The following is a 27,000-nucleotide window of genomic DNA, read 5'->3' as shown; positions in this document are numbered from 1 at the left end:
TTAATTTACCCAAATTAAGATAAACTGATTTTAAGTGAGCTTAAACAAGTTTAAACGGATCTACATTTGGAGGCTGCACAAGCTCTGCAAGATGTAGTTAAAAAGCTGTATTTTAGGAAATTTTTCTCTGTGTAAATTGTGGACTGAATAGAAATACTCAGATATGAATCCATAAAAGCTAAAACTGGTTTTATAACAATGGAAGCTCCCTGCTTCTTTTTCTTCCCCCCACACCTCACTAAAATAGCTATATCTGGAACATACCAACTAGAGATTTCACAGGGGCCGAATGGATATCCTGCCAGAATAAACAACAAGTTGGAAATATGTGATAAAACTATACAGTGATCACTCTCATTGTTCTATTTAGTCAAAATCAAATTTTAAATTTCTCCAAGGAAGTCAATGAAGCTAACATGAGGGATTAATTTGATTCTTTTAAAAATACATGTACATGTGTGTAAAAGCCATTTTTATACACGATCAACTTACATTGCTTTAGGAACACCTGTTTAATCCATTATGCTTTTTAGTGTATGTGCTTTTGTGGTATTTATTTGAATTGAGTTTCATTAGTAATTTGAAATTAAATAATATGTCTGTTAGAGCTATTTAGAGATAGCTGTCCTATTCTGTGAAGAATTTTGAAATTTAAAAATTTGGCTTTGTTCCAGATCTGAAGGTTTTAAAATGTTTTCAAAATGTGTGTTGTTAGGAAACACGTAGCTTAGCTTAGGATAAATGTTCTGCTTTTTTCTACTCATCGGATCTTGTGGTATGTCATTTTCCTTAGTCTACATGATTGACACAACTGAGGTTGAACCATGAAGCTGGAGTTATTGAAAGTTATTTATGCTAAAGAAATTAATCAACTGGACTGAAAGCTTTTGTTTTGTTTCATCACTATGCAGCTTGAGAGGTGAGCCGATTCCTACCAGCAGTCTCATTTCAGCTGAAAGGCCTGCTTTTCATACAGTTTAGGCATGCAATGGTATGTGACACCTATATACATAAGTGCACCTCTAATTTGTGTATGCACACAGATGTCTCTTAATGGCCACTTGGCATATAGTTACCCAATCTGTGCTTGGAATTCCAGAAGTAGAGTCCTGGGGGAATGAGGACAGCTTAACAATTTGCCAGACCTCCAAAAGTGTCCCCTCTGTTTATAGAATTTAAAGTTTTGATTTACGTTTTAAAATTGGCAAAGATTCATAGATTAGTGCTAGTTCAATATTACAAGTGTGTGATCCCTTTATTTCCTTGTTTGCCACTGGCCCTGTTTTTATACACAAGAATGTTCTGTGAATACAGACATTGCACAAATCCCAGTGTGAATGAATATTTTGTAGAGCATTCATTATCCAGTAGTGCCTTTGTAGCCATTCTGAAAAGCCATTTTCATTATTTGCCTAATAGGTAATTTGCAGCAGGAACCCCCCTTCTTCCCATATGTTGTTTCAGTCATGCAGTTGGGAAACAAATAGTATCATGTGACCAATCACATGACAAGAAGTAATTACAGTTAATCCTTGCATTGGCCAGTTTGTGAATAAACTGTAGGCTAAAATGTGTTTGCATAAACCATTTGCTGAAGAGTTTTGACTAACAAAACAAAAAACAAATATGGACTATAGGAATAGAAGAAAAGAAATTTTGAGGAGTAAAGGGACTTTGAAGTACCCCGGGCACTTCGAAGTACCGGCGGGTGACACGCGGCTAGACGTGAGCTGGCACTTCAAAGTTTAACACTTGGAAGTTGCTGCTGGGGGGCATTTGCTTAATGAAGTGCTGCATATGCACCTCAGCACTTCGTTAATAAACTCCCAACACTCTACTTTCTGTGCTCCCTTCGAAGTATGGAGCTAGTGTAGACATCCCCTTAGAGTTAAGAATGTTTCCTGCAAGGAGTCATTCAGTATTCTTCAAGCTGTATCCTTAATTGTACTCATGTAACATGTTTGCTCTTGTAGAACTCTGTTGACAAACCTAAAATGAGAGCAGAGTTCTCAGCGCCAACACAATCTTTTTCCAAGAACACAGGAATCTCTCAAAAAATCTGTACCAACAGGCTCAGAAGCATATTACACGGTGGCATTTTGCACTCTGCTCACAATGTTCCATCCATTGTGTGCTACAGTAAAACCAGTACTCAGACCCTGAGAGGTAAGTCACACACTAATTTGATTGTTAGGCTTTGATACTAAGTTAACAGCTGGGAGATCTTTATTAGAAGCAGAGTAACACTGTACCTTTGCATATGCAGGGACAGATGTGCAGCGGCGCTTCTCTGTACGTGCGTGCGTGCGCGTGTTTCCAGTCTCAGTAAGAAGACAAGTTTGGCTGTATTTATTGTGTAGCTGAGTAGTATATAATTATTTACATTCTCACTGTTTTAAGTTGTTATTCATTCAAGTGGGGTTATGGCCAGAGGAGCAATTATATAAAATGTGCTGAACATTTCTACTCTCTTTTTTACCTCTGATTCTACTGACAAGTTATTACTTCTGCTCCCCTGTGGCAATAGGTACATTGGATGCTTAGGCTGATGTAAAATAGACTAGAGATGTTAAGCTCAATTCTTCCCAATCATTCTGCTTTGACAGGAGCGGAGCCCCTGGGCAAGGTGGAGGGGGCCATGGCTCCATTTTCCCAGGAGGGGAGAGGCCTCAGGGGAAAAGGGCATGGCTGAGGCAGCCAGCCCTCAGCATCATCTGAAGTGCATCATGGCTACGTTGCCCCGCACCATTAGCAGGCTTGTGCGGCAGAGATGAATTTGGCCCTTTCTGATAACAAGTGGTCTTACCCTTACCCTGGCTCTAACTAAAGTATAATCAAACTCAGTGAGTCATTAGAACCTTCCCTCACTTTGTCAGCAGACAGGCATATGAGCAGAAGCCAGAGAACCAGTGCCTGCATAGGTAGTCTGTTTGAAACGTGGATGCTTAGTTGGTCTCTGACTGTCCCCTATGCTCACCAGTTGAGTCAAGGTGAGGGCTCTCCTTGCTTGAATTGCCAATGAGGGTGTTAATTCCTGCTTGCAAGTCGCTTAGACCATGTCTACCCTACCATTTATGTTGGCATAATATATGTTGCACAGGCAGGTGAGTAAATCTACCTCCTGAATGACACTCCTGCCTACGTAGCTACTGGGTTTTGCAAGGGCTGAAGTAGTTAAACTGACAGAAGAGTTCTCTCTCCTGTCAGCTTAGAGCCGCTACATTAGAGAGCCGTGACCTAAGAATTTGTTCCATTCTCTGCCACCTCCTCCTGCCTAAGACAGGGACTTCAGTATGTGAACGGCACTGGCAGAAGTGTTGCTTGAGTGGAAATGTGACAGGATTGCCCCAATCATTTATACTTTATTGTCTCTTATGATACATTAGGCAGGTAGCTATGGATCCAGCTTTCCACTCCAACCAAACCTTCCAATGCTTAAAAATGAAATGTTTAACCACAAAGGCCTCAGGTTTTTTTTCTTTTTCCAGTTCACGTTAAGTAGCTGTCCCCATACTGATTACTCCACCCACCCCTCCTAGTTGTGCAAGTAAGATTAAAGGAGTGGGCTTATTGTTTTGGACAAGAGGCCTGTGTTGAATAATATATTGCTGTCACCCAAGAGCCCCCAGCATACTGTATCTGGCCAGATCAGTACCAGTTGAACATGAACAGTGGAACCCACCTGTAGTGCTCATCAGTTATTCTGAGCCTAATAATCCCTTATTTAGCAGCAGTTGACCATTGCCTCTGTGTAATGGAGCATGGACTTCTGTACCAGATAGGTCTGTTTCTGAAGTTAAAGTATTATTCCCAGTCCCACATAGCCCATCCAAGCTTAGGAAGCGGATTCAGGACTCTGATCTCTGTAATGGGCTAATTAGAACTGTGAATCTACGCAGCTGGAACTTGGGAGGTTGACATGAATGAGGTCCAAACTTTTACAGATAACTCTGTAGACCCTCTGTATTGGAAATGAAATTGATCTGAAATGAAATTGATCTGAAGAAGTGGGTCTGTCCCGTGAAAGCTCATCACTGAATAAATCGTTTTATTAGTCTTTGAAGTGTTACATTTCTGCTGCTTTGTTTTGCTGGCGTACAGACTAACACAGCTACCTCTCTGTTTCTGAAAGACCCATCTTTATTCAAAATGTACAATGGTGACTCAAGTATTCAGGCATTGGCTTTGTGTGAGTAAGGGTTGATTGGGAAATCTTTGGGATTAGTATGCATAAATAAGTTCCCCTTCCTCAATTAAGTATTTGCATTGCCATAAGGCTTAGGAGTCTGTCCTAGGTTTGTGCCCCATTGTGTTAGGTGCTGTGCAACCACAGAATAGAAAGACAGGTCCCACAGAGCTTACAGTTGAGAATGAAGATAAGTATTTTTTAATAATAAAGGGAGTCCACTGGTTAAAGCATTTTCTGTATTGGTTGTCCCTGATGTGTTTTTTAAACCCAAATGCACTTGCAGAAGACTACAGAAAATGGCATATGAGACATGTTTGGCACTTCTTGCTCGAGCAGTGGGCTGAGTGTGCTCTGGGAAGGTTTGAATGTCAGAGGAGTTGAAACACCTGTTTTCTGGCAAGACTACATTTTGACTAGTTCTACCTGCCTGGTAGTTACATGGATGGTAAATTATGGATCCCTAGCTTTCCAGATATAGACAAGGCCTTTTTTGCATTAGTAATTGGCAGTGACTTGTGTGTGTGCACGCGTGCGTGTGCACGTGCACTGGTACTTGCCGGTACTGAGTACTGGCACCTCGGCAGCCCCAGCTGCTGGAGCCCAATGGGTGTGAGGAGCTGGCCAAGTACCTGCTCCTCTTTTTTATTTATTTTTTTTTCCCCAACAAAGCACTGGTAAGTGCTTTACTGCAAGCACAAACTAGTCATGCAGTAGTGGGTGTAGGTTTGACATGGAGGTCTGAAAATTCGTATTGTGTAGGTCTTGGTTTAACAGCTTACAACTTCAGTCACCAACCCTAATCTTTTTTTTCTATCCATCATGAATGAATAGTGTCAGTTAGTTATAGATAATAGAATTGCTTTTTCCTTTAGAAGCCATGGGTGGGTTGAAATTTTTTTTTCAGTAACAGATGTTTCTCAGGCCTTATACAGAAGAAGGCAAGTTGTTTTCCAGGAAGGATATGATAAGTGTGTGTGTCAAACTTTTTTCAAAGCAGTGTGGTAAAGTACACAGGTAAGTAAATGAGCTCATTGCCACTGAGTTTCCTGCTTGCTGCAAGCAGCAGTCGATTGCTCACCCTTTCTGTTGTTTTGAGTTCAACCTTTCCATATTTATTATTAAAATGTTATTTATTTAAACTTTATATATGCGCAAATGGGCCAGCAAGACAAAAATAAGAGGAGAAAAATGTTAAACATGAACCTTTTCCTGTGCAGCATACTATAGTCTGACTGGTGCATTAGATACTTTATTGCAGGGATAGAGGAGGTAAAGCAGTGGGGACTGGGGGTATACTGGAGCAGGTAACATGATAGGAGGAGCCAGGAGTTTGAGAAAGCTTAAGGGGCTTTTCCGAAGGAGTGGGAGAGACATTTTTCTTGTTTCACATTGGTAAAGGTGTTTTTGTAGTGCTCACCTTACCTGAAAGACCTTTTTGGTGTACACAGACATTCAAATGAATATTGTGGTAATTTTTGATGGATTTCACAACTGTACAGATCATGGAAGGGTATATTTAGAGAAGGGGAGGGACAGCTGCAGTACTCTTGTCCCTTTTTGTAGTGTCTTCTCCTGCCCCTCCTGTCAGTGTCACAAATTATCTGTCCATCTCCTCCCCAGGTTTGTATGCCCTGATTCAGGAAAGCACTTGATTTAAATAAATGGTCAGAATCAAACATGTGCATACATCCTCACATGGATCTGCACATATTTAAGTTCTTTGGTGAACAGGGATCTTTCTGAGGAGACTGTATGCATATTTATTGAATATAAACACTATCTCCTTTCATGAGAGGGAAGTGGACGCAGTCATCTACAAGTACATCATGCAGTGATTACCAAGGACAAGAGAGGTTGAGCTGTGTCATTTACTTTCCTTTGGTAGAAGACAAAGAGAAGGCTGAATAGGAGGGGAGATGCGCTACTGCACCATGTCATCCACACTTAGGATGCGCCACCATTTTGTTGTGGAAATCTGATACAATGCCTGTGTGAAACAATACAAGAGAGTTTTGCTTGTCATGGAAATGTGTGAGGATCTGAATGTGTGTGTTTAAGCAGTCCCTCTTCAGCCTCTCTATGGGCAGGTCTACGCTATGGGGCAAAGTCACCCTAATACCGTAGCTGGAGTCGACATACCTTAAGTCAAGTTACTGCAGGGTCTCTGCTTCAGAGGGTTGTGAGGAGAGTACTGTTGGAGTACTGGAGTTAACAAGAAAGCAATCAGCAGTTGATTTAGTGGGTCTTCACTAGATCCACCAAATCAACCTCAGTGCTGATCCCCTGGTAAATATATAAACAAGCCCTCTGTGAGCAGATGATTGTGACAGAGAAACTAGAAAGCACTGAGTCTTCCATTGTCTTCTCATGCCATAATATCACAAATTCATCAGATGCTTAGGGATCTGAAGCCATCTTATCGCTGTCTTGCTGATCTAGATATAAATCTTCCTTTATCCTTCTTGGCTCACCCACTTTCTGAGCCTTTCAGTTTCTATGAGAAAGAACCACAGGAAAAAGACTGCAGTGCAACTGGCTGAATAGTTTTAATGACTTCTGCTAAGAAACTAAATTCAACTGCCCTCTACCGGCCACTGGGGAAAGAAATTTGCATTGATAGTGTGGGTGGGGAGAAAGGCAGTAAGAACAAGAAGGAAGTGAAATTAAGCAACAGTAGAAGGAAACTGTGTTAACAACCTGGGCATGGGCTGAAAGCTACTCAGATAGCAGGACTAACAACAAATCCTGCCAACAATTAATAATGTAATGTACAGTACATGCTGAATTCCGTCCTGCTATTTTGAACCCTGTAACAAGATAGGATGTTGAAACAACTTCTGTCTGGGGAAAAATGGATTTGAAATCTATTTTAAGTCATTACTTTTTCCAGTAACAGAAGAGACTTAACACAGTAGTTTTGCGGTTTTGTTTTAATTACTTCATTTTGGAAGAGAGACCGAATTGGGCTTGTGAATATTCAGTATTTAATGTCTGTATTTACTGCTAAGGAATGAAGTTGTGCAACAAAAGTAGATCTGGAAAAAAGAGAACTTAATCCATGAAACCCTAAAAACTGTGTGTTTGTGGGGAGAATATGGATACACGTGCACTGAGGAAAGCACTTCATGGACAGGCTTCTTGGGATTATACAATTTGCCAAAGCTCTGTTAGTGCAGCAGATACCTTTGTGAGGTTTGATTGCTCCAAGTGGAGTCACTGTGCTGACAAAAGTTTGTAACGTGGTTTTCTAAACTTGGGAGCTGATATGTAATGCTCTGCAATGTATAGAGTGCAATAAACACCCTGCAGAGTCTTCATCACAACCTCAGTAAAAGCGAGAAACAAACTGAACTAATACTGTGGCTCAGCACCAATAACCCATAGGGGCCCTATGACTCAACAGTATAAATAATTAAATTGGTGAAAATAATATATATATTTTTTTAAATCTGGGAAATTTTCTTAAGTGGTATAATAGATGGTGTTTTCTTCTGTTTTAGTTTAGAGACCAGGTGGGCTTAAGGCTGTTATAGGGAGACAGACTTTGGAGAAGTTAGCAATGAAGCAGGAGAACTGGGCCGTGACTTCAAATCATCTTCTAATGGCTAAGAATGAAGTTCAACTGCAGCATGAGGAAGCAATTCAAGAAAGTTGCAGTCTTGCCTGGCGGGTAGCAGGGGTGGGGGAGGGAACTACTGTGATCTGCTACAACCTTAATAAAGTTGGATGATATTGCAATGACTCACTTGAAAACAAGCAGACAGTCTGTGCATTTCTGCAGTCATCATTTCATCTTTCTGCTTTACCACTTGTGGTGCATCAGCCTCTCAGAGGCAGAAGTGCATTTCTGACACAGGTTTTGGATAATTACCCTGTTGTGATATGTTAGGGGCTGTATGGCAGGCCTTATTCCAGTCTCACTTATGCCTGCTTTGTGCAGTGGTAGTGCCGTTAATGTCAATTTAACCAAGATCAGAATTCTAAATAACTTTAATGTGTGTGAAACAATAGCATCAAAGTCCAATTCAGAGTCAAAGATTCTTGAATTGTTTTTTGGCTAGTACTCAGGCCTCCCTATGAGGAGTTGCTTCATTTATTTATTCATTTATTTAGATTACAATAGTACTCTAAGATCTGGATTGAGGAATATAGTCCCACTATGCTAGGCACCTATACAAATGTGTAGTTAGGAGACCAGTATCAGAGGGGTAGTCGTGTTTGTCTGTATCCACAAAAGCAACAAGTAGTCCTCTGGCACAGTCAGATGAAGCACGTCTTTGCCCACAAAAGCTTATGCTCCAAAATAGCTGTTAGTCTGTAAGGTGCCACAGGAATTCTTCTTGTAGTTAAGAGACAATTCTTAGCCTAAAAAGCTTAAAATGTTGTATTGACTGAAGTATCTTCAGTTATATACTAAAGAGACTGGTTCTTTCTGAGTAAAATAAATGTGATCTTGTTTCTCCCATTGTCTACTCTTGAAAGGATTGATTTTAATATCAACACACAGAGTAACATTATTTTTAATGTCAGTGTTGGTTTTATCAGCTCCATCTTTAATAATTTACTATTGGGAGTAGTCAGCACTTATGACTTTGCTGTGGTTTGTTTGTTTGTCTGTCATTCTCTCCATCAGCACATCCCTTTAACTACACTGCTAGCCTTGCCTCAGCTCACTTAGTGCTGAAATCATTCACCCAAAGTACAAGACCTCTAGATGTCAAAAACTGTTCATTATTTGCCTGACACATAAGCCACTCACAAGCCAGATATTAAACCGTAACCATCTCAAGATTCATTTTAATATTGATTGCTGAATTTCTGAAAAATGCAATGGAAGAAGATTGAGCTGGAAAAGCAGTGTTGACTAAACCATGGCTAACTGGGTGCATGTAACCGTTTTGAATCATAACTTGGGTTCCCACTGACTTTTAAGGAGAATGGGATGCTTAACTTCCTTAGGCACTCCTGAAAAATCCCACTCATGACTATTAATTTGTTCTTTTATTTCTTTTCCCAAACAAGTGACCGTGATGAGTGTAATAGGAGGAGCAAAACAAACAACTGATCTTGTGGGATGAAGGGAAGCATATAGATCAATGCACCAGCTCTAATAACATAGGGGTAGACCTTGATTTAAGAGCTTGTCTACACTTAGCAGTAGATCAAAGCTGTCATGGTCAATCTGCTGGAGTTCTATTTTAGTGCATCTGGTAGGAACATGCTGAATCAAACTCAGAGGATGCTCCCATAAGTGCTGGTACTCCAGCTGCTCCCGAGGAGTAAAGGTAGTTGATGAGAGTGTTTGCTTTCAGTGACCTCCTGCAGTGGAGACTGCTCAGATGCATGAATTAAGATCGTAAGTAATGTATCTGGATTTGTGTGTCCTAATTCCATCTTCCCCATTAGTTTAGACTTGATCTTAGTTACACCTGTATAGATCTAGTACAACTTCAAAAGAGCTACACTAAATTAAATTTTTACTGGTATTACTGCAGCATAATTAAGATCAAGATTGGGCCCTTAGTGTGTTTTCCAAAACATACAGGGCTTAATCCTACATTCTGTTAATCTGGGAAAATACATTTAGGACTGGGCACACAATGGATAAAATACTGTAGTTGCAAGTGACTATTGATTTGGGGTCTCGCTGTTCTTGAATGCTCAATGTAAAGAACTTTATGGGTGCCTGATTTTTCAAAGGGTGAGTGTTCAAGATTTTCTGAAAACTGGCTCCCTTTCAAGGTTCTTTAAATCAGACACCTCAACCTGAAGAATATTGTATGCAAAACCTTAACAACTATTTCTGTCCTAGAATATAGACATTTACAAGTGGTTCTGTCAGTGGTCAGTTGTGATTTCAGTGGTGTTTGCTTCCCAGCAATAACCATTCTATGTAATGGTAAATGCCAGTGCTTGTTTCACCTACAGTGGTTAGTAAGATGTTTGTTTTCTAAAGATGGGAAAACAAAACATATCTGATGGAAATGGAATAAAATATATTCACTTCTTCCCTTAGCAGCTAAAAGAGATACACAGCTTGCTAAGCTAACGCAACCACCAGTAGGAGACAGGAGGATGAACACACAATTCAGGCTAACGGACAATGAACTGCCTCTTAAAGTATATGTTTTTGTCAAGGTGCCATATGTTAAGTGCTTCAGGATCCATTTTACATCATCACATCACTTTGAGTTAGCCATGATGATTGTCACGTTAGTGTCTGGTGAACAAGTGAAGACTTTTGAGTCATTGGGAGTTTCCTTAACCCCTTCCTCCCCACTTTGAGTGACATTCTCCAGACAGATCCAGAATCTCTTTCTCAGGTCTCTTTTGTTGCTCCCTTTACAGCCATTTGCATTAGGAATGCCATATATTTAAAAGGAGGTATGCAATATCAAATGTGTTTTTGTTAGAGGAGAACTGCAGTAGTAATATAAACAATGAGTCAAGGCTGGAAATCTGTGCTAAAAGGCACCACTTGAAAAAAAAAATAGATTGATGAGAACATTCACCATAAAAGCTCAACTTCCCCTTTAAGAAAATAACCTAACTTCTTTGGAAATTCTGTGCCACTTGCTGACAAAGACTCCAGAGTTCCTCACTCTAACTTCAAAGATGTCCATAGGTTCAGTGCAGCTCTGTGTGTATTAATGCAGTCAGTGCGATGGCACTGGGTGGTTCTGGAATGTCTTTTGAGCATCAGAGTGACAAAGGAATTTAATGCGGGGGCGGGGGGGGGCAATCTATTTCTGCATGCTCTCCCGTATTCCTGAGTCATGTTACACTTTAGCATTGTTGTTTATCTTTAAATAAATATTGACCGAGAGAAAGTTTTTCCAGCAAAAGAGTTTAAGATTAGACTGGTAAATCCATATTCAGGCAACTGAATGGATGTGGCCTGCTTTTCAGAGGCAGTGAGAACCTGCTACTTCCTTTAGCAGGGAGGAGCACCTCTGGAAAATTACTCCCCCCCCCCCCCCGGCAAAAATACAGTGCCTAAATATAGATATAGGAAGGCCTAAGGGCTGGTGTACACTTTGCAATTGTACTGGTAAATCTGTTTCAGTGAGGGATGTGGGTTTTACAGTAAACCCTTTCATAGCCGTCGTTCTATCATCCGGAACTCTCAAATAACCAGCATTTTAACCATGAGTAAATTTTAGGTACATTTTCCATAAGTAAAGTATAATGAAAATAAATACAAATAAATACAGCAAATACAGTATGTTTACAATGTACCATTCTACTGATGTTGATAAATAAAATACTCTGCATGCATTTTTGTTTGTTTCTTAATACCTAATCTTGTTTTTCTTTAGTGTTACACATTGCTTGGTATACCTCTCTATTATCTAGAATATGTGGAACATTGCAGGAGCTTTCGCCAGGAGCCAGAAGAGTGATACTGAGAGCAGTCTGGAGGAGTTTCTTGTATTCTATCCCTTAGGCTTAGATTGTATGCTATGCTGTCAGTTAAGAACCTTGCATGCCTTTGATATTCAATTTTGTATCATCTTTCTATGCCTATGCAATACCAATATAAACTGAAAATCCTTTTAAGTCAGGGACCTTGTATTTTCTCTGTCTATTCAGTCACTACCATATTTAGGCCAATAAATAAATACATAAAAATGAGTAAATTTCTTCTAAGGCTTAAATTACTCAGTTGAAACACTTGAAATTGTGCTCAGATTTATTTTAGGTGCCTATTGTAGGGATTTGCACCAGCTTGCTTAAACCTTGGTCTTAAACCTAGATTAAAGTGATGCAACTACTTTGTGTAGGCAAGGTCTGCGTTCTGTTGTTTGTATGTGTGTCATTACATGTGGCTTAAGTATAGCTAGGTGGTCATCTTAGCAGGTGTATCCTGAGGAAATTATATTGTTTGACCAGCTGTGTTTAATCTAAGATATCTATTTATGTACCCAGGTACAGGTTGAACCTCTGTCATCCAGCACCTTCAGAGCCTGACTCAAGTGCCAGATGAGAGAATTCGCTGGACCACAGGAGGTCAATACTGTCTATCATGTTACCAAAACTCTCACTACTTACTGGGCTTTTAGAAGACATTTAGGGTAAATTACAGCTAAATGATAGCACAGAACACAGAGAGCCAGGACTGGTGGCTCTAAACAAACTTTATGGGATGCAGGAAACTTGGCCACACCCATGATAAGTAGTCATCCAGCTAATTAAAATCATGCTGGATTATACAGGCATTGCTGGATGACAGAGTTCCAAGCTGTATTTGTATGGTCCTTGTCAGCATAGCATTCGAGTACCTCCTACACTAATCAGTGATTTGGCATTATCTATTGAGTGGTGGAAACAAGTGCTTCTCTGCTCATTATCCAATATCAGAAGAAATATTGTAGAATATACACAAGTCTGTGTGTTCACAGAGAAGTTATAGTCCTCTGTGGAAAGCCCTTGGGAAAGGGAGCAATGTAGGGATAGAGACAAGGTTGCAGGACTTCTGCACGCATAGGCTACAGCTGCTGCACTGTAGTAGTGATTGTGGTCTGCTAATGCTATCAGCTACTTTCCACTCCATAAACATACCCAGTCGTAAGTTGAGGCCAGTAGCCACAGAACCCTGCTGGCAAAATCCCCACCACTCCTCCAGACTGTTCTCAATATCACTCCTCTGACTCTTCGCGAAACCTCCTGCAATGTCCCATGTACCTGGCCACCCCCACTGCATGAGGTGCACTAGAACCAGTTCTGGTTTGAATTGAACCTTCTAAGAGCCAAGGTGAGGTGGGAGGATTTCTAGCTATCTTCCACAAAGAGTTATGTAACTACAGCATGTGGAAGCAGGTGATGTGGTAAGTGCACGTATTCCAAAGATGCAAACAGGCATGTTTAAAAATTTGTTTTTGAGGCAGGTTTAATTTTCCATGCAAATTTTCCTATAGGCAGTTCCCTGCTTCTTCCTTATTAGCCCAAAGAAAGTAAATGAGCCAAAACTGCAGAGAGAGGTTCCTGTGAATTCAGTGTTTGAACACAGCAGGACAAATGCTGATCTCCTTACAGTGGTGTAAATCTGGAGAACCAGAGGCACAGCCTATGGGTTTTGTCTAGAATTACAGGGGTGTAGCAAAGCAAATTTGGCACAGCATGTCAGCACTCAGAGAAGACACCAAAGACATTACATTCACTTCTGTCTTGTATTTTTACTCAATATGTAAATTACTCTGTGGCCAAATGGATGCAGAAATCCAGACAACCCAGCATTAATGTGTCTAATGATCTAATCAACTGTTCATAGGAGTCAAGAGCATAGAATTTGGCCCCAGAGAACTTGCCTGACACCTAAAAGACTCTCTAACCTAAATAAGGTGGCAGCTTAACCCTGTTGGCACCTCTGATTTCTAAGCAGAGCAGGTGTCATTAGTTTAATTCTTTCTGTTCAGTATGTAGTTCCAAAAGGAAAACTCTGTGTACTAATGGTGTATCCTATTTACTGTCCAGTGGTTGAAGAAACACTGATGGTGTCCCCCCATGCGGTTCAGCAGAGTGTTAGGAGAAGTCTGCCTCAGCTTCCCTTTTGTTTGCCCCCATCTCCATTTCGCAGATGGAGCCTCCACACACTTCTCCCACCATGGGTTGGGTGCATGCATACGCTGGCAGCACTCTCATGAAGCCCTAGGAGGAGCCACATTTAAAGGCTCCATGAGCCACATGTGCTCCAGAGCTGAATCACCACACTGCAGTGTTCCATTCGCCACATGTGGCGAGTGGTAACCATATTGCACTCAGCAAATTTAGACCTTTGTCTGGTAAGTTCCTCACTATGACTCCAGCTAGATGTTTTGTGTGTCTCCTCTCTGGGTAGGAGGGTCTTGTAGGTCAGAAGGCCAGTCACCCTCATGAAGGGTCAGTAGAATCTGTCTTCTTGTGATTCTGATCAATGTTCCTGCTCATCTTTGTCATCTGTGCATGGATTTTTTCTGCCTGTGTGGAATAATTTTTGATGTGCACCAAGGCAGTTGCAAATGTGTACCACCACCAGTAGAAACACAAAGATGTATCTGTGGGCACTCTGCTAATCATCTGGGCAGCATCTGAGTTTCTCCTGCATGGCCATGCTAGTGCTCCGCTTGCAGGGAACACTGGTTCAGACCCCTTTGTTTTTCAGGCTTTACTAGCACTACTGCTAGGTAGGCCCATCCCAAATGGGGGTGGGGCCTGTGGCAAGCCCTCCCTGTGCCTCAGGAATGGGACTCTGGGCATCCTCCTTATCCTCCCCCATGTCACCAGGCCCACCCTTGGCCCCTCCCTGACCATCCTGGACTGGGATTACCGAGGGTAGGGGATGGATGGCAAATGGCAGCAGCAGATGCAGGTGGTTGCCTCCCCGACCCCCACACAGCCACCTGCAGAGAAGTGGGGCACAGCAAGCTGGGAGGTAGCTGGGGAGTACGATGTGATGAGTGTGGGAGGGAGGAGGCCAGGTGGAGGCAATCTCCTGCAGTTGCTGCTACCGCTGGCCCACATCACCCACTGCCTACTCCATGCAATCCCTCCTCTTCCATCCATCGGACAGGTGGGGTGGCTACCAAAGAGGACCCAAAAGCATGGGGCCTGGGGTGGCCGCCTCACCTCATCCTATGGACAGGCAGCTCTATTGCTAGAGTTGGTAGAGGAACCCAGAGATCCTCTGTGCAGCAGTCAGAATCAGTTTCTCTGCATCATTTACTGCTTCTTTGCATGTGTCTCTTGTAGGTTATTTCCCAGACTCCCCTTCTTTTGCAGGTCTGGCTATGTGGGCATCTTCCCATTTGTCTACTGATGGAGACCCTTGCTCTCGGTAGCTTCCTCAGCCTCTTTGGTAGGCACCTCTCTCCTTTTTGTCCTGCAGCCTTTTAATCCGCCTCCAGCTTTTGCAGGGCTACTAATCAGCCCCAGGTGAGGAGCTGTTTGCCAGTTCTCTCAAGCCTGTGATAGCATGAGCTCTATGCACCCCATAACGCAGGTCCAAAAAAGGGCCAGTTCCTACAGTGACTTAGTATTGCAAGTGTCATGTTAAATAGCCAGCAGAGTTTTCTTTCTGGTACGCTCAGGGCATAATTTCTGGTTTTAAAACTGTCATTTATTTACATTTGGAATACGGTAGTATGGAGACAGAATACACCATTCTGGTATACATAGGGATCAGCCACAATTAACATTACTCAGTTAGGATTTCCTGTTTTTTCTTAGTCGTAAGTTTGGTTCAAAAGACTGAATAGAGGCCAGAGTCCCAGCTGGTGTGAACTGATGTGCTTGAAGTCAGTGATGTTAACTTACACCAGCTGAGGATCTGGCCCTGGAGTGGGCTGGAAAAAACACTAAAAATAAACTTTCAGTGAGAAAATATTGGATTGTGAGAATTTTGCAGATTTATCCTCTTGCCCTTATTAGGGTTAAATGTATTTAAGAATTCTCTAAATATGCTCTCAGTGGTGCTTGGTCCTGCCATGAGTGTAGGGAACTGGACTAGATGTCTTGAGGCTCTTTCCAGTGTCAGTTCTGTGATTCTATACCCTAACTGGGGCGAGTCTACAATGTACAGATCCAGAGCTGAATTTGTCAAAAGTTTAGGCTTTGTTTATAACAAAGTTTTGCTTCCTGGCCTGCTCTACTGAACACACATGCAGTCAATAGACTGCAATAATCAGCAAGTGCTTTTCTCTCCTTTCAGGAAATTCTTCATGTTAAAAAAACCCTAGATAACCATGGGTAATCTCAAATGCCTCAAGAACTTCATTACCTATGCAGTGTGTGAGGTGAAATAAGGAATAAGTTTGGACTCTGTTCTTTACTGATTTAAACGCTGGTTAATACTTCCTTTTAAGTAGCTTAGATTCTTTTTAATGGTTTACTAGGCAACAAATTTAATAGAAAATGAGTAAGTAAAACTAAGGAATCTTGATAAGGGACTTACTCTCCAAGGCTCCTCATTGATGTGTGCGTGTATTTTTAAATAAATAATGGACACTTCATGCATTATTTTGCATGTATCTTCAGCTTTCTTTAGGGCTGGTGCAGAATTTCCTGTTTTTGTGCTGTTAGAAGTACTAACCTGCTCATATTGCCAGTAAAGACCTAGGGTGTTTATCCACAAGAGGTGGAGTCTGTAGCTATGCCAGGCCCTTCACCGATACTCTCAAGGACATACAGGGAAGTTAGAGCAATTCCACAAGTAACCCCTCAAATGGGAACAGTTCTCTCCACAAATGCTGGTAGCACTTTCTGCTTATCATTTCACAAAGGAAGTGTGGCTATTGTTTTTGTACTAAACAATGGATTTTGTTGCATACATCAGCTGAAAGGACTCTTGTGAGTGTTGATAGGCACAGGCAGCAGCCTTGCCATAAAAAACAAGAGCCCTTACTCAAACTGCAATATGAAGTTCATCTGCACATACTGGCTGGTGCTTTGTTACTCACTTGCAGAGCTAGATTGGGATCTCAGATCTGAACCTGGCTCCTAATCTCTTAAAGCAACAATGCCATTGTACACAGCGAGTAAGATTCTGCTCTGATAGGATTTGGATCTGACTCACATAAGGAGGGTTTTGATGTAAGGCTATTATTTCCACTAGCACTTTTGTTGTTAAAACTTCTATCAGCAACGGCTGTGGGGGAAAGAAGAAACACCCCCGCCCCACACTGACCATAAGTTTAACTGAGTGACATGCCAGGGTGGACAGAAATGTAACTACCACTGCTCATTGTGAGTGGTTTCATTATGCTGACAAGAGAGAACATTGCCATTTTCATAGAACAGTTGCACAGGCGATCTTGCAGAAGCACAGCTTCAGAGGTACAGCTGTAAAGTCTGTAAGGCAGTGGTGGGGAACCTCTGGCACCCAGGTGGACACAGGTCACCAGGTTCACCCCGATGGGCTGTCAGATGCTTTGTTTACCTGAGTATTCACAGGTATGACCACCTGCAGCATTCAGTGGCCACAGTTTACTGTTCTCAGCCAATGGGAGCTGCCGGAAGTGGCACAGGCTGGGCCATCACTTCCCACAGCTCCCATGGGCCAGGGATAGTGAACAAAAGTCAGTGGGAGCTGCGAGTGGTGCTTGCTGCAGATACTCTAGTAAACAAAATGTCTGGTGGACTGGCAGGGCTAACCCTGGCAAACTGTGTCCGGCTGGCATGCTGGAGGTTCCCTACCGCTTCTGTATAATCTGTAGTGTGGACATAGCCCAAGAGAGACCAGAACCAGGTCCTATATGGCCACTAATTTGCAAATGTTAAATACACAGTACAGCATAAATCTTCAACTCAGTCACCATCTGTAAAGGCCAACTCTCAGGCTGCAAACATTATGAACATTTTTACATCTGCATGCAGTTCAGTTAGGGCACGCAGCTTAAATAAACAACCAATCAGGTAAGAATGTTATAGGAATAATACCTATGCCACAGTGCTTTCATAATTAATCCGCATCATTCACTTCACTGGAGAGTTGTTATGTTTTTTTTTGATTGCTCCCAGCATTACAGGCATTATTTTTTTAATATAAGCACCTACAAAACTTTTACTGGATCTGTAGTCACAAACTAGTCGTCTTGACCCACATGTAGGAAAAGCCAGAGTGAACAATTAATGCCAGTAGCATTAATAAATCAACCAGGGAAGGCTCTTGTGGCCCTGGCAAGGCACCAAACTGGTATCCATTTAAGCTGAGTTCAGTTCCTGGCTGCAGATTTGCTGAATGACCCTGGGCAAGTGATTTAGGGCCAGATTTGCTAAAGGCCTCAATCTGAATTTTGTTGTGCCTCAGTTTCCCATCAATAAAATAGGAATAACGACACTTCCTTTTCCCCACTCTTTGCCCATTTAGATACTGTGGCCTAGATCCACAAACATACTGATTTCAAGGGAAGTTAAGAGCCCGTTGTGGATCTGTGCCTAAGCTTTTCAGCAAGGAGCTCTTCACAGTCTGTACAGTGCCTAGCACAAGTGTACAGTTGATTTGTATTCCCATAGCACCTACCAGTTCCAGTCCTGCGAAAGGACCACATTGTACTAGGTGCTGTACACACACAGAACAAAAACAATGCCCTGTGCCACACAGAAAAAAATGTGCCCTATACCCCACAAAATTTGTAGTATATGTATGAGACAAAAGATAGTAGATGTAGCCAGACAGATGTGAGACACAATGGGATCTTGGTTTTGCACAGGTCTCTAGGCAAGACTTAGTACAGAAATAAAACACTAAAGCCAAAACACTAAAGTCAAATTCTATACTTCGGTTGCCTTTATAATTCAGTGGCTATTTCTGCATAAAATCCACATTGGACTACATGATGCTGGAAATCACACTGGTTTACTCAAGCTGTGTGTGTGTGTGTGTGTGTGCGCACATTTGTATGTATAATATGTATACATATGTGCTACTGAGTCAGCTCAGGACAGTTTTAGCCTTGAAATATCAACTATTGGCCTCACTCAGATTAACAAAGTTGGGCCCCTGGCCAGTTTTCAAAGGAGAACAACTGAGTCCTTGGGTATTTTCATCAAAGATCATTTGCTTGCAGTTTAAAAAACCTGCAGCATGGAACTTTACAAGAATCAAATTGTTTTTCTGCATTTCCACTGCATAGCCTGGCTGAAAGAAAACTAATCCTGTAGTGAGGAGAACACATGGCCATAGAATGCAAAGCAACTCAACTGTTGAATGAGTTCTTTTATGGAGAGCAGTCTATAAATCACTGCCAGTTAGTGGGAGACATTTCTTACCCAAATGGCAGCTATTTATTTAAACTCAATTCCTAGGAAGTTTACTTATGCCTGAGACAGCATATTTGTCTTTAAAATTTTATTTCTTTCAAAATGCTACCTTAAGATCACTGGATATGTTGCAATATTCTGGTACAATGTGATTTGCTCTCCAAAATCTTAAAGGAAAAGATAGCACTGATTCAGTGATGTTCCTCCTGTGAGTCCTTTACAACTGCAGCTAAATGCAGCATTTTGGTCCGGGAACCTAGAAAGATTAGCAACCTTTCCCTTTTGTCTTTGGCTGCAGCTTTGACCAAGCTCCACTTACCAAATAAACTCTCAATCTTTATGGGAACACCTAACATCTAAAAATATTTAAATTTAGTAACATGGCACTGGGAACCAGGAAGCTCAGCTGAATGGTGGATTCATCCCCTAAGACCTTTTTTCCTCTTAGGGCTGCATGTGGTGCTACTTTATGAGAAGGCTGACTCTGATAACAGGAAGATTACAAGCTTTGAAGAAGCAGAGAGGCATCACATGAAAGGGGTAATTCCTGTGTAACGGGGCCTGCCAATGCTATTTCATTGGTATTAGCCACTTAGTGACATGAAGTCATCCACAATCATACTTGGCTTTTTTGAACTGAAAAATTGTTTCACTATGACTTGTTTCAAAATTTCCTTCAATTTGATTTTTAAAGGTCGAAAAGGAAATTAAATGTTGAAACAAAAATCTGCAAAACTTTTTCTTACTTTTTTTGATTTGCTAAAAAACAAAGAAAAAATAAAAACCTCAACAACCTAGGAATGAAGATGCCAGTGGGGAGAAAAAAATCATTATTCATACTGCTCTTTTGAGCAGTCACTTCCCTGTTTCTATTGTAGTGACAAATTTCTCTTCTAAGGAAGGTCTGGCCCTCACACAGACTTTGCATTATAAAAGGTCAGGTTAGGGGAGATTTTTTTTTCCTGGTAACTGAAATTAGTTATTCTGGTACAACTTCTATTGTAGATGCAGTTCAGTTGGAATAGAGATGCCTCACACTGTAACTAGAAGGTTAAAGTGCTACTTGACTGCTTTTTGTTTTGTAACTATAAGGCTTATTGCTGATTTTGTGCCACATTACTTTTTCCTTTGTGGAGTAGAGCAGTAGGAAAATAGGAAGCTAACTTAAATTTGACAGAGCTGGTTCTAACAGGACTGATTCATTGACTCGTTGCAGTCAATGGAATAACATAGGTGTAAAACCAGTGAGCTGTGGATAAGGCCTAAGATGTATACAGTGGTTTTCTAAGTTTCTCTTGATTTATATCATTGTATATGACATCAGATTAAAGGCCCATTGTGCTTGGGAGAAGAATAGCAAGTGCTGTAATTATTAAAAGACAAATGTAGTTTTCTGAGCACATAACACAGGCGCTAGTTTGGCCATCAATCACAAGACTATGGGTTTGCAGAGGCCCACTGAAGCGTTATTATCTACTGACAAAGGATCCTAATGAGGAAGACAAAGCTCCTCACCTCTCCTTTCCTAATACTCATCAGGAATGTAGTTCTGCAGATGCTACAGAATCCATTCTGCTTCCAACGATGATATCTGGAAAGGACTGAAGTTTGAAACCTGATTTTCAATTCTAATCTATTCTTGCACTCAGGGAGGATGACAGATATTTATTCAGCACCCAAGAATGGCTTTTGTTTCAGTGATCTAAGAACAGGGACAACCTGAGTCCCTTTATAAGGATTTTCAGTTAAGTATTAAAGATGCAAATGATTTATTTTTGAAGGAAAACTATTTGGTTGCATATATGGATTTATGCATGATTTAATAATCTATAATTCAGATGTTGTGATGTATTAAAAAGTCAGTCCCACAGTTTCCTGTCTGAGTTAGCAGAAGGGTTGAATAAACCACAGAAATCTGAAATTATTTTGTAAAATTTATTAACCCTGATTATTCCAGGAGTTTTGTAAAGCAGGGAAAATCACGGTCAGTCTTAAGGTTGGTTTTTGTTAGGATTTAATACAGACATGAATGGAGATGATTATCTGACAAAACAACTAAGGTATTTTTCCCCCAACTCTGAAAAACATTAACAACATAAGATTGTAGATACATCCTCTGAATTAATAGGAGTGGAGAATCTGGCGCCCCCTTGTGCTGTATTAATAACTTAAGCATTTTTATTTAGTTATTTTTGTGTTATTCCACCTCACCAAATCAAGGACGAAATTGTGCTTTAAATCATTTCAAGCCTTTGCATTTTAGCCTTTTAATTTACATTAATAATGTGCAGAACAATCTGAAGCATAACCTTAAAACCACGGATTCTGTTATACTGCAGACCTTGCTAATTACAGCATAATGACAAACTATGTCAGGCTGGTTGGTATTTTCTTTTAAAAATAAAATTTACCACAATTTGATTTTTTTGCATGACTTCTCCAAGGCCCTCGAGCTGAGAAATCTTTATTCACTGTTTTGCCACAAAAAATGGCATTCCTTTCATCACGTGCACTTATTCCATCCTTTTCCACTGCCACCTTCTCACTTTACCTATACACCATCTCAGCCCCACAGATTAACAATCACCCACATGACTTCTCTTTAATTATAATATTACACAACGACCTTTACAGTTGCTTACTAACATCTAATTAACGCATTTTATAAATGATACACTCAAATGTCCACAAATGTTTGCTTTAGTCTTCAGCATGGCCCTCTTTTGATGACAGCCATAGAAAGGGAAATAATGAGACAGCTTTACTGCAAGGGAGCTCAGAGAGAGTGGCTGATTCTTCAGCAGGCAGTATATTCATTACTTGGATTTTCCAGCAGGTAGAATAGACACTGGATCTGTTTGCACTTCAGCATCAGACATCCGTTTCGGCCCCTGAAGAAGAATATATAGAAACATGTAAAAATAGTTGAACAATGCTAAAGTACAATTACATCTGCAGTTATGTTTTAGATCTTTACAAACAGACTTTTCCACTGGTGTTACCTCTCTTCAGTTCTCCTCCCTTACTCAGTTTTTAATAGTCTCCTCAGTTTGTACCTCCCTGGTCTAGCATCTGGGTGAATAGACTGGTGGGGAAGAATTTTTCTAGTGGGGGTGCTGATAGCCATCAAACTTTAAACCATGTGTATAATGGACACTCTTTCAAGTCAGTGGTTGCTACAGCACCCCACCCCCCACTCCTAGTTCCAACACAATAGTCCTGAACTAGGGAATCTGCCAGACCAGGGGAGTAAATGCTGGCCTGCTGGCTGCAGGGTCATAGCAGAGGGGGGGCAGACCTGACCAATGAGAGACTCGGGGAGGGGGTGTTTTGGGAAAGTAGGGGGGCGCTGTGGAGCCCCGTGGCTGGGGCCAGGAATGCAGGTCTGTGAGGCTCGACTGCATCCCTGCTCCTTCCCCTCCATCCCTGAGCTTGAGCGCTGCAAATGGCTCACAAACCTCTAAGAGGGCAGGGGAGGAGTTGCTGAGCACAGCCTGTTTTCTCCCCGTGAATGCTCCAAATCGAGAGAACCCAGGGGGATGAAAGACTATGGAAGTCCAGCCTTTAAAGGTCTAACCTGTACTGAGAGTAGGAGCCACATCTGCACACTTGCCACAGTGGGAGTAAAATTATGCAAATCACAACTAAAGCTAAACATGTCTGTTGCTCGTTCTGTCTGGTAATTTCCTGGGCAGGGTTTACAGTTATCAGAGAACTGCACTACAGCCAACCATACCATATTGTGGTTCTAGAATAGTTCTTCATAAAATATGCTACAAATCCAACTGTTTGGGGAACTGTTCCTGACACTTCTCTGTTTCAGTTATAACAGACATAGTGAGGTACATCAGCTCTATTCACAACACAGATATGGCTTTGTCTTACATTAGGTGCAATTTGCCTAGTTGTTAAAGCCATACTGTAAAACCTGTTGTAGGTGATGTGAAGTGCCCAGGCCTATTTTCACCCATCTTGAAACCAGCACAATAAATAGAAACATGCAAAAAGCAGCTGAGTACTTTTGAAGGACGTACTTTTTAAACGGTCTAACTTGAAGCCCACGTCTAAACTACAGAGCTGATCAGTTTTAAAATACAGTTCAGCTGGACCAAATTTAAAACTGGTTAAAAGATTTCCTTCTGTAGACAAGTGCCACGTGTCAGCTTGCAGCTATAAGTACCGTTCTGTCTGTGTGTATTCAGTGCACTGTTAGAGAATCTGGACATCTGTCACTCATGCCTCTAGTGGTAGCTCTATTGTTGGAGAGAACATGCACATGGAGTGGCACCAGAAATCCATGGAGCACTGCTAAATTCATTCTGGGACATACAGCATTACAGAGAAGTGGAAGAAAGGGGGACTAGCCAAACTAATCTGAGCAGGGAATCCTATGTATGATGCAGGCTAGGTAAAGGAAGACACCTGTGTGTCAGTGTAGTGCAAAACACAGTAGTTATTAATTACTTTGTGTGTGGTGGTGAATTCTGTTTAGAGCTAGTCTAGTTGCTAACTACATTAAGCCACTCTGTACTGTACAGGGAAAGATGGAAGAAAATAGCGAGAGAGACATCAGACGCCAATGGGCGCTGAGCCCATGGTGGTGATGATGATGATGAGGTTGTGAACTGGTTACATACTCAGCTGAAATGCATACAAGAGAGAGAGCCTGGAACAACAACTGTATCCTCTTACCCCATAAGTTCTGTCCTTCATCCTCTCAGAAAATGCCATCTCACTGGCTACTGCTCTGAAATGTCTAACAAATCACTGTTGAGAGGATTCTTATTGCACTTGCCACTTGACTGTGCCTGATACATTAGGGGCCTGATTCACCACTGTGTTACTCCAATGTGAGACTGGTTGTAATCTCATGATGAATCAGGCCCTTGACGTCCTCCGCTAGAAAAGCAATAGCAGATCTTTGACATTAATTGATGTGGTCAGATTAATGAGCTGCTCCCTTTTATTTTTCTTGTTCTAAAAAATCACAGCATAACTCCCCAACCTGCCCCCATTCCTAAAAAAAAACTATCTTTCAAAACAGCCACCACCACAGTGGGACAACAAGTGCTGTGTTTTATCCTGTACAATCTGTGGTGACCTGAGTTGCATCTGCTTACACCCAAGTTGAATTTGAACCACTGTGTCTAGAATTAAATGGCCTCCAACTAGTTAGGCTCTGTAGATAGCACAGACCATTACTTTTGAAATGCATCAATATTGGTAGCTGACCATAATTATAAATCGACGATACAAAACACACTAATCATTCCACATTTAGCCAGCAAAAAGAAACTGGACATCAATTAAAAGATTCGCCAGTGTTAGCTAATGAGCTTGAAGTCTGTCAACTGTAATTATGTCTGTGCAATGCATGAATATATTAAGCTTAGGAAATAAGAGGTGACTCTTTGCCCTGTTTCCTTTAAATACTACAGGCTGGAAGTGAACTCATTTTGACTCACTTAGCAGATTTCCCAAACAGCATCATTTATTAATGTTTACCTACAGGTCATCCTGTTTGTGGTGCCAGTTTTCAGTGGCTTACTGAATAAAACTGGAAACTATAAAGTAGGCTGGCCTCCCATTAATATTAACTCAAATTTTCAAGGCTCTTGTTTTTATGAAACAAAGTATTGAGATCTCTGGTTTTAATAAGCAAATTCCAGATCTGCCTTCAGATAAAAGAACAGGTGTGGCTTCACTGGTCCAAACTCCGCTCTCAGTTACTCCTGTGCAACCCTGATGAGTGCTAACCTGGAACTCATTTAATTTGGATTGTATCTATTCTTAGTGTGGGATCAGGAATGGTGTGGTAGAAGGGCAATTTTGATTCAGAATGCATTCGGCAAAAGCATGGCTTCAATACGCACAGTAGATCCTGATTCAGATAGTTTCCGAGAGTGTTTTCAGACATGGCGTGTATCCATGGTTTCCATTTATTTCATTTTGAGTTGTCCAATTTATGAAATTCAGGCCATTAATCCCTAGCTTTTATAAATGTACATTTTCCTGATTCCTACTCTCCCCTAAACTCCTTTGCATTTTATTAGGCTGTGAATTCCTCTCTTGCTTATGTAACATCCACAAAATTGTATTGCTTTTCTAAATGAAGTTCAAGTAGTCAACCCTTGATCTCTGAAAGACCTATACCATTTTTGCTGTACATTTCGTTTAATAGCATAATCTATTCCACTAGTATCTAGGAACAGATGCCTGATCTGGACTTTCTAATCTAGACCATACCTGCACATTCTGTTTCCTTTACACTGTGTCCTTTCTCAGAAGAATCAATAGATTCAGAGTTCTGTTTTAAAACAGCTGGCCAGATTTCAAGGGACAATATAGAGGACTTTGACCATGAAAATGCACAATGGAGTATGGAGACACATAGGTCTAGAGAATTTCCACTTCTGCTAAAATATCTTCTCCACCAATTTTATCAGTCCAGAGCTCAGCACTTAATCAGAGAAGCTGTTATCAGATTTCTGGACTGATACGTTGAATGAAGGATGTTATATATATGTTATTACTCTTAGATTCACTATTACAACTTGCAGTGTGGACTTTTTTACTTAGATTGGTTTGGTCTTCTCAGAACTATTATTGTATTCGAAAGTGTTGATCTTTGGAAGGATTTGGAATTGGCTTTCTTAGACATGGGTAACGTTGAGTTGTAAGTGCATGAAGGTGTGATAATATACTGTCATATTTCAGTTGGAGGAATGTTTCTGTTTTAAATGCTGAATATTTTTCTGGATTGAAGTGGTAAAAATCTCCTGCACATCTTCCCTGTGTAGTACAGGGAAGGATAGCTCAGTGGTTTGAGTATTGGCCTGCTAAACCTTGGGTTGTGAGCTCAGTCCTTGGGGAGGCCATTCAGGGATTGGGACAAATAGATGTCAGGGGTCATGCTTGGTCCTGCCCCAAAGGCAGTGGACTGGACTAGATGACCTCTCAAGGTCCCTTCCAGTTCTAGGAGATGCATAACTCCAATCACTTTAAAAAAAAAAAAAGGATCTTGTAACAACCTGAGGAGTGGGTTGTCTTTGTCAGCTGAAGAGCTAGCCAACTGGCTAGATCAACTGTACTGTTATAAATCTAAACTTTTACTTTCTCTCTTCGTGTGTGTGTTAATTAAAAAACTCAGGGGTTATTCTGTTCAAAAAAGATCCCAGAGTACTTCAGGGCTCTGTTAATACAAGAAAAAATTATTCACTACATGGCCATATTAATATCAGGCATGAGAAATACAAAGCAGCAATAAAAATGTCTCTGGGAGTCTTTGTCTATTCTCACTTCGCTTCATGTGCTTGTAGAAGTACCCACCTCTCCTTTCCATACACAGTCTCATCTCTCTTGCTGCAGGAGCTTTTTCTGCTCTGCATCTAAGACATTCTCCCACCTCATTGACTTTCATATTTAAATATATTTTCTTGTTTGCTTCCTCATCTCTTTGCAATTATTCCAATACTGTAATTATTAAAGGCCACATCTACACTTACAAGCATACCGTGGCTCAGCTCTAGGGATAAAGCTCATGTAGCCATGTTATGCTGACAGAAGAGAATTCTCCCATCAGCATCATAAAACCAGCTCAAGGAGTGGCAGTAACTGTGTCAGCAGGAGAGAATCTCCACTAACACAGCTCTGCGCACATGAGCACTTATGCCAGCATATTTATGTTGCTCAGGGAGTTGGCTTTTGCCACACATGAGCGACAGAAGTTCTGCTGACATAAGTACTGGTGACCTAAATTGCTTGAAAAGATCCTGGATGCAGCTTGTCTGAACAACACAATATAAATAAAAAACCTGTTTTCTACAAATACAGAAGCCCTTGCTTGCTCATTGACTTCAGTGAGAACTTGGAGAAAAGACATTGGTATTTGGCCTACAGTATTTCATTTCTGCAGAATTCAAACCAAGAAAGAAATTCCCTGTTATTTCTAGAAACAGTGGAGATAGCAAAGATTTGTCTGGTCAATTTGTAATCCTTGTGAAGACTTGCCACTCAGTTCACATAAGAGGTTAACAAATCTATTATCACTGGCAGCCAAATCCTTTAGATCAAGC

At 41.1% G+C, this 27,000-nt stretch overlaps 1 protein-coding gene across 2 annotated transcripts in view; it reads right to left on the bottom strand.

The window, feature by feature from the left end:
* Positions 1–20,846: 20,846 nt before the first annotated feature.
* BCAS1 (brain enriched myelin associated protein 1) overlaps positions 20,847–27,000 on the bottom strand; it is an 89,655-nt gene continuing 83,501 nt past the window's right edge. For both annotated transcript variants that reach the window (XM_075011497.1, XM_075011498.1), the window contains one exon: positions 20,847–21,816. In XM_075011497.1, the coding sequence (XP_074867598.1) occupies positions 21,742–21,816 (75 nt within the window). In that variant the 3' untranslated portion in view covers positions 20,847–21,741. The remainder of the gene's footprint in view (positions 21,817–27,000) is intronic.

Source organism: Carettochelys insculpta, chromosome 17 (assembly GCF_033958435.1).
Source record: "Carettochelys insculpta isolate YL-2023 chromosome 17, ASM3395843v1, whole genome shotgun sequence".
NCBI classification, from domain to species: domain Eukaryota; kingdom Metazoa; phylum Chordata; order Testudines; family Carettochelyidae; genus Carettochelys; species Carettochelys insculpta.
This window is presented reverse-complemented; position numbering and strand designations above follow the sequence as displayed.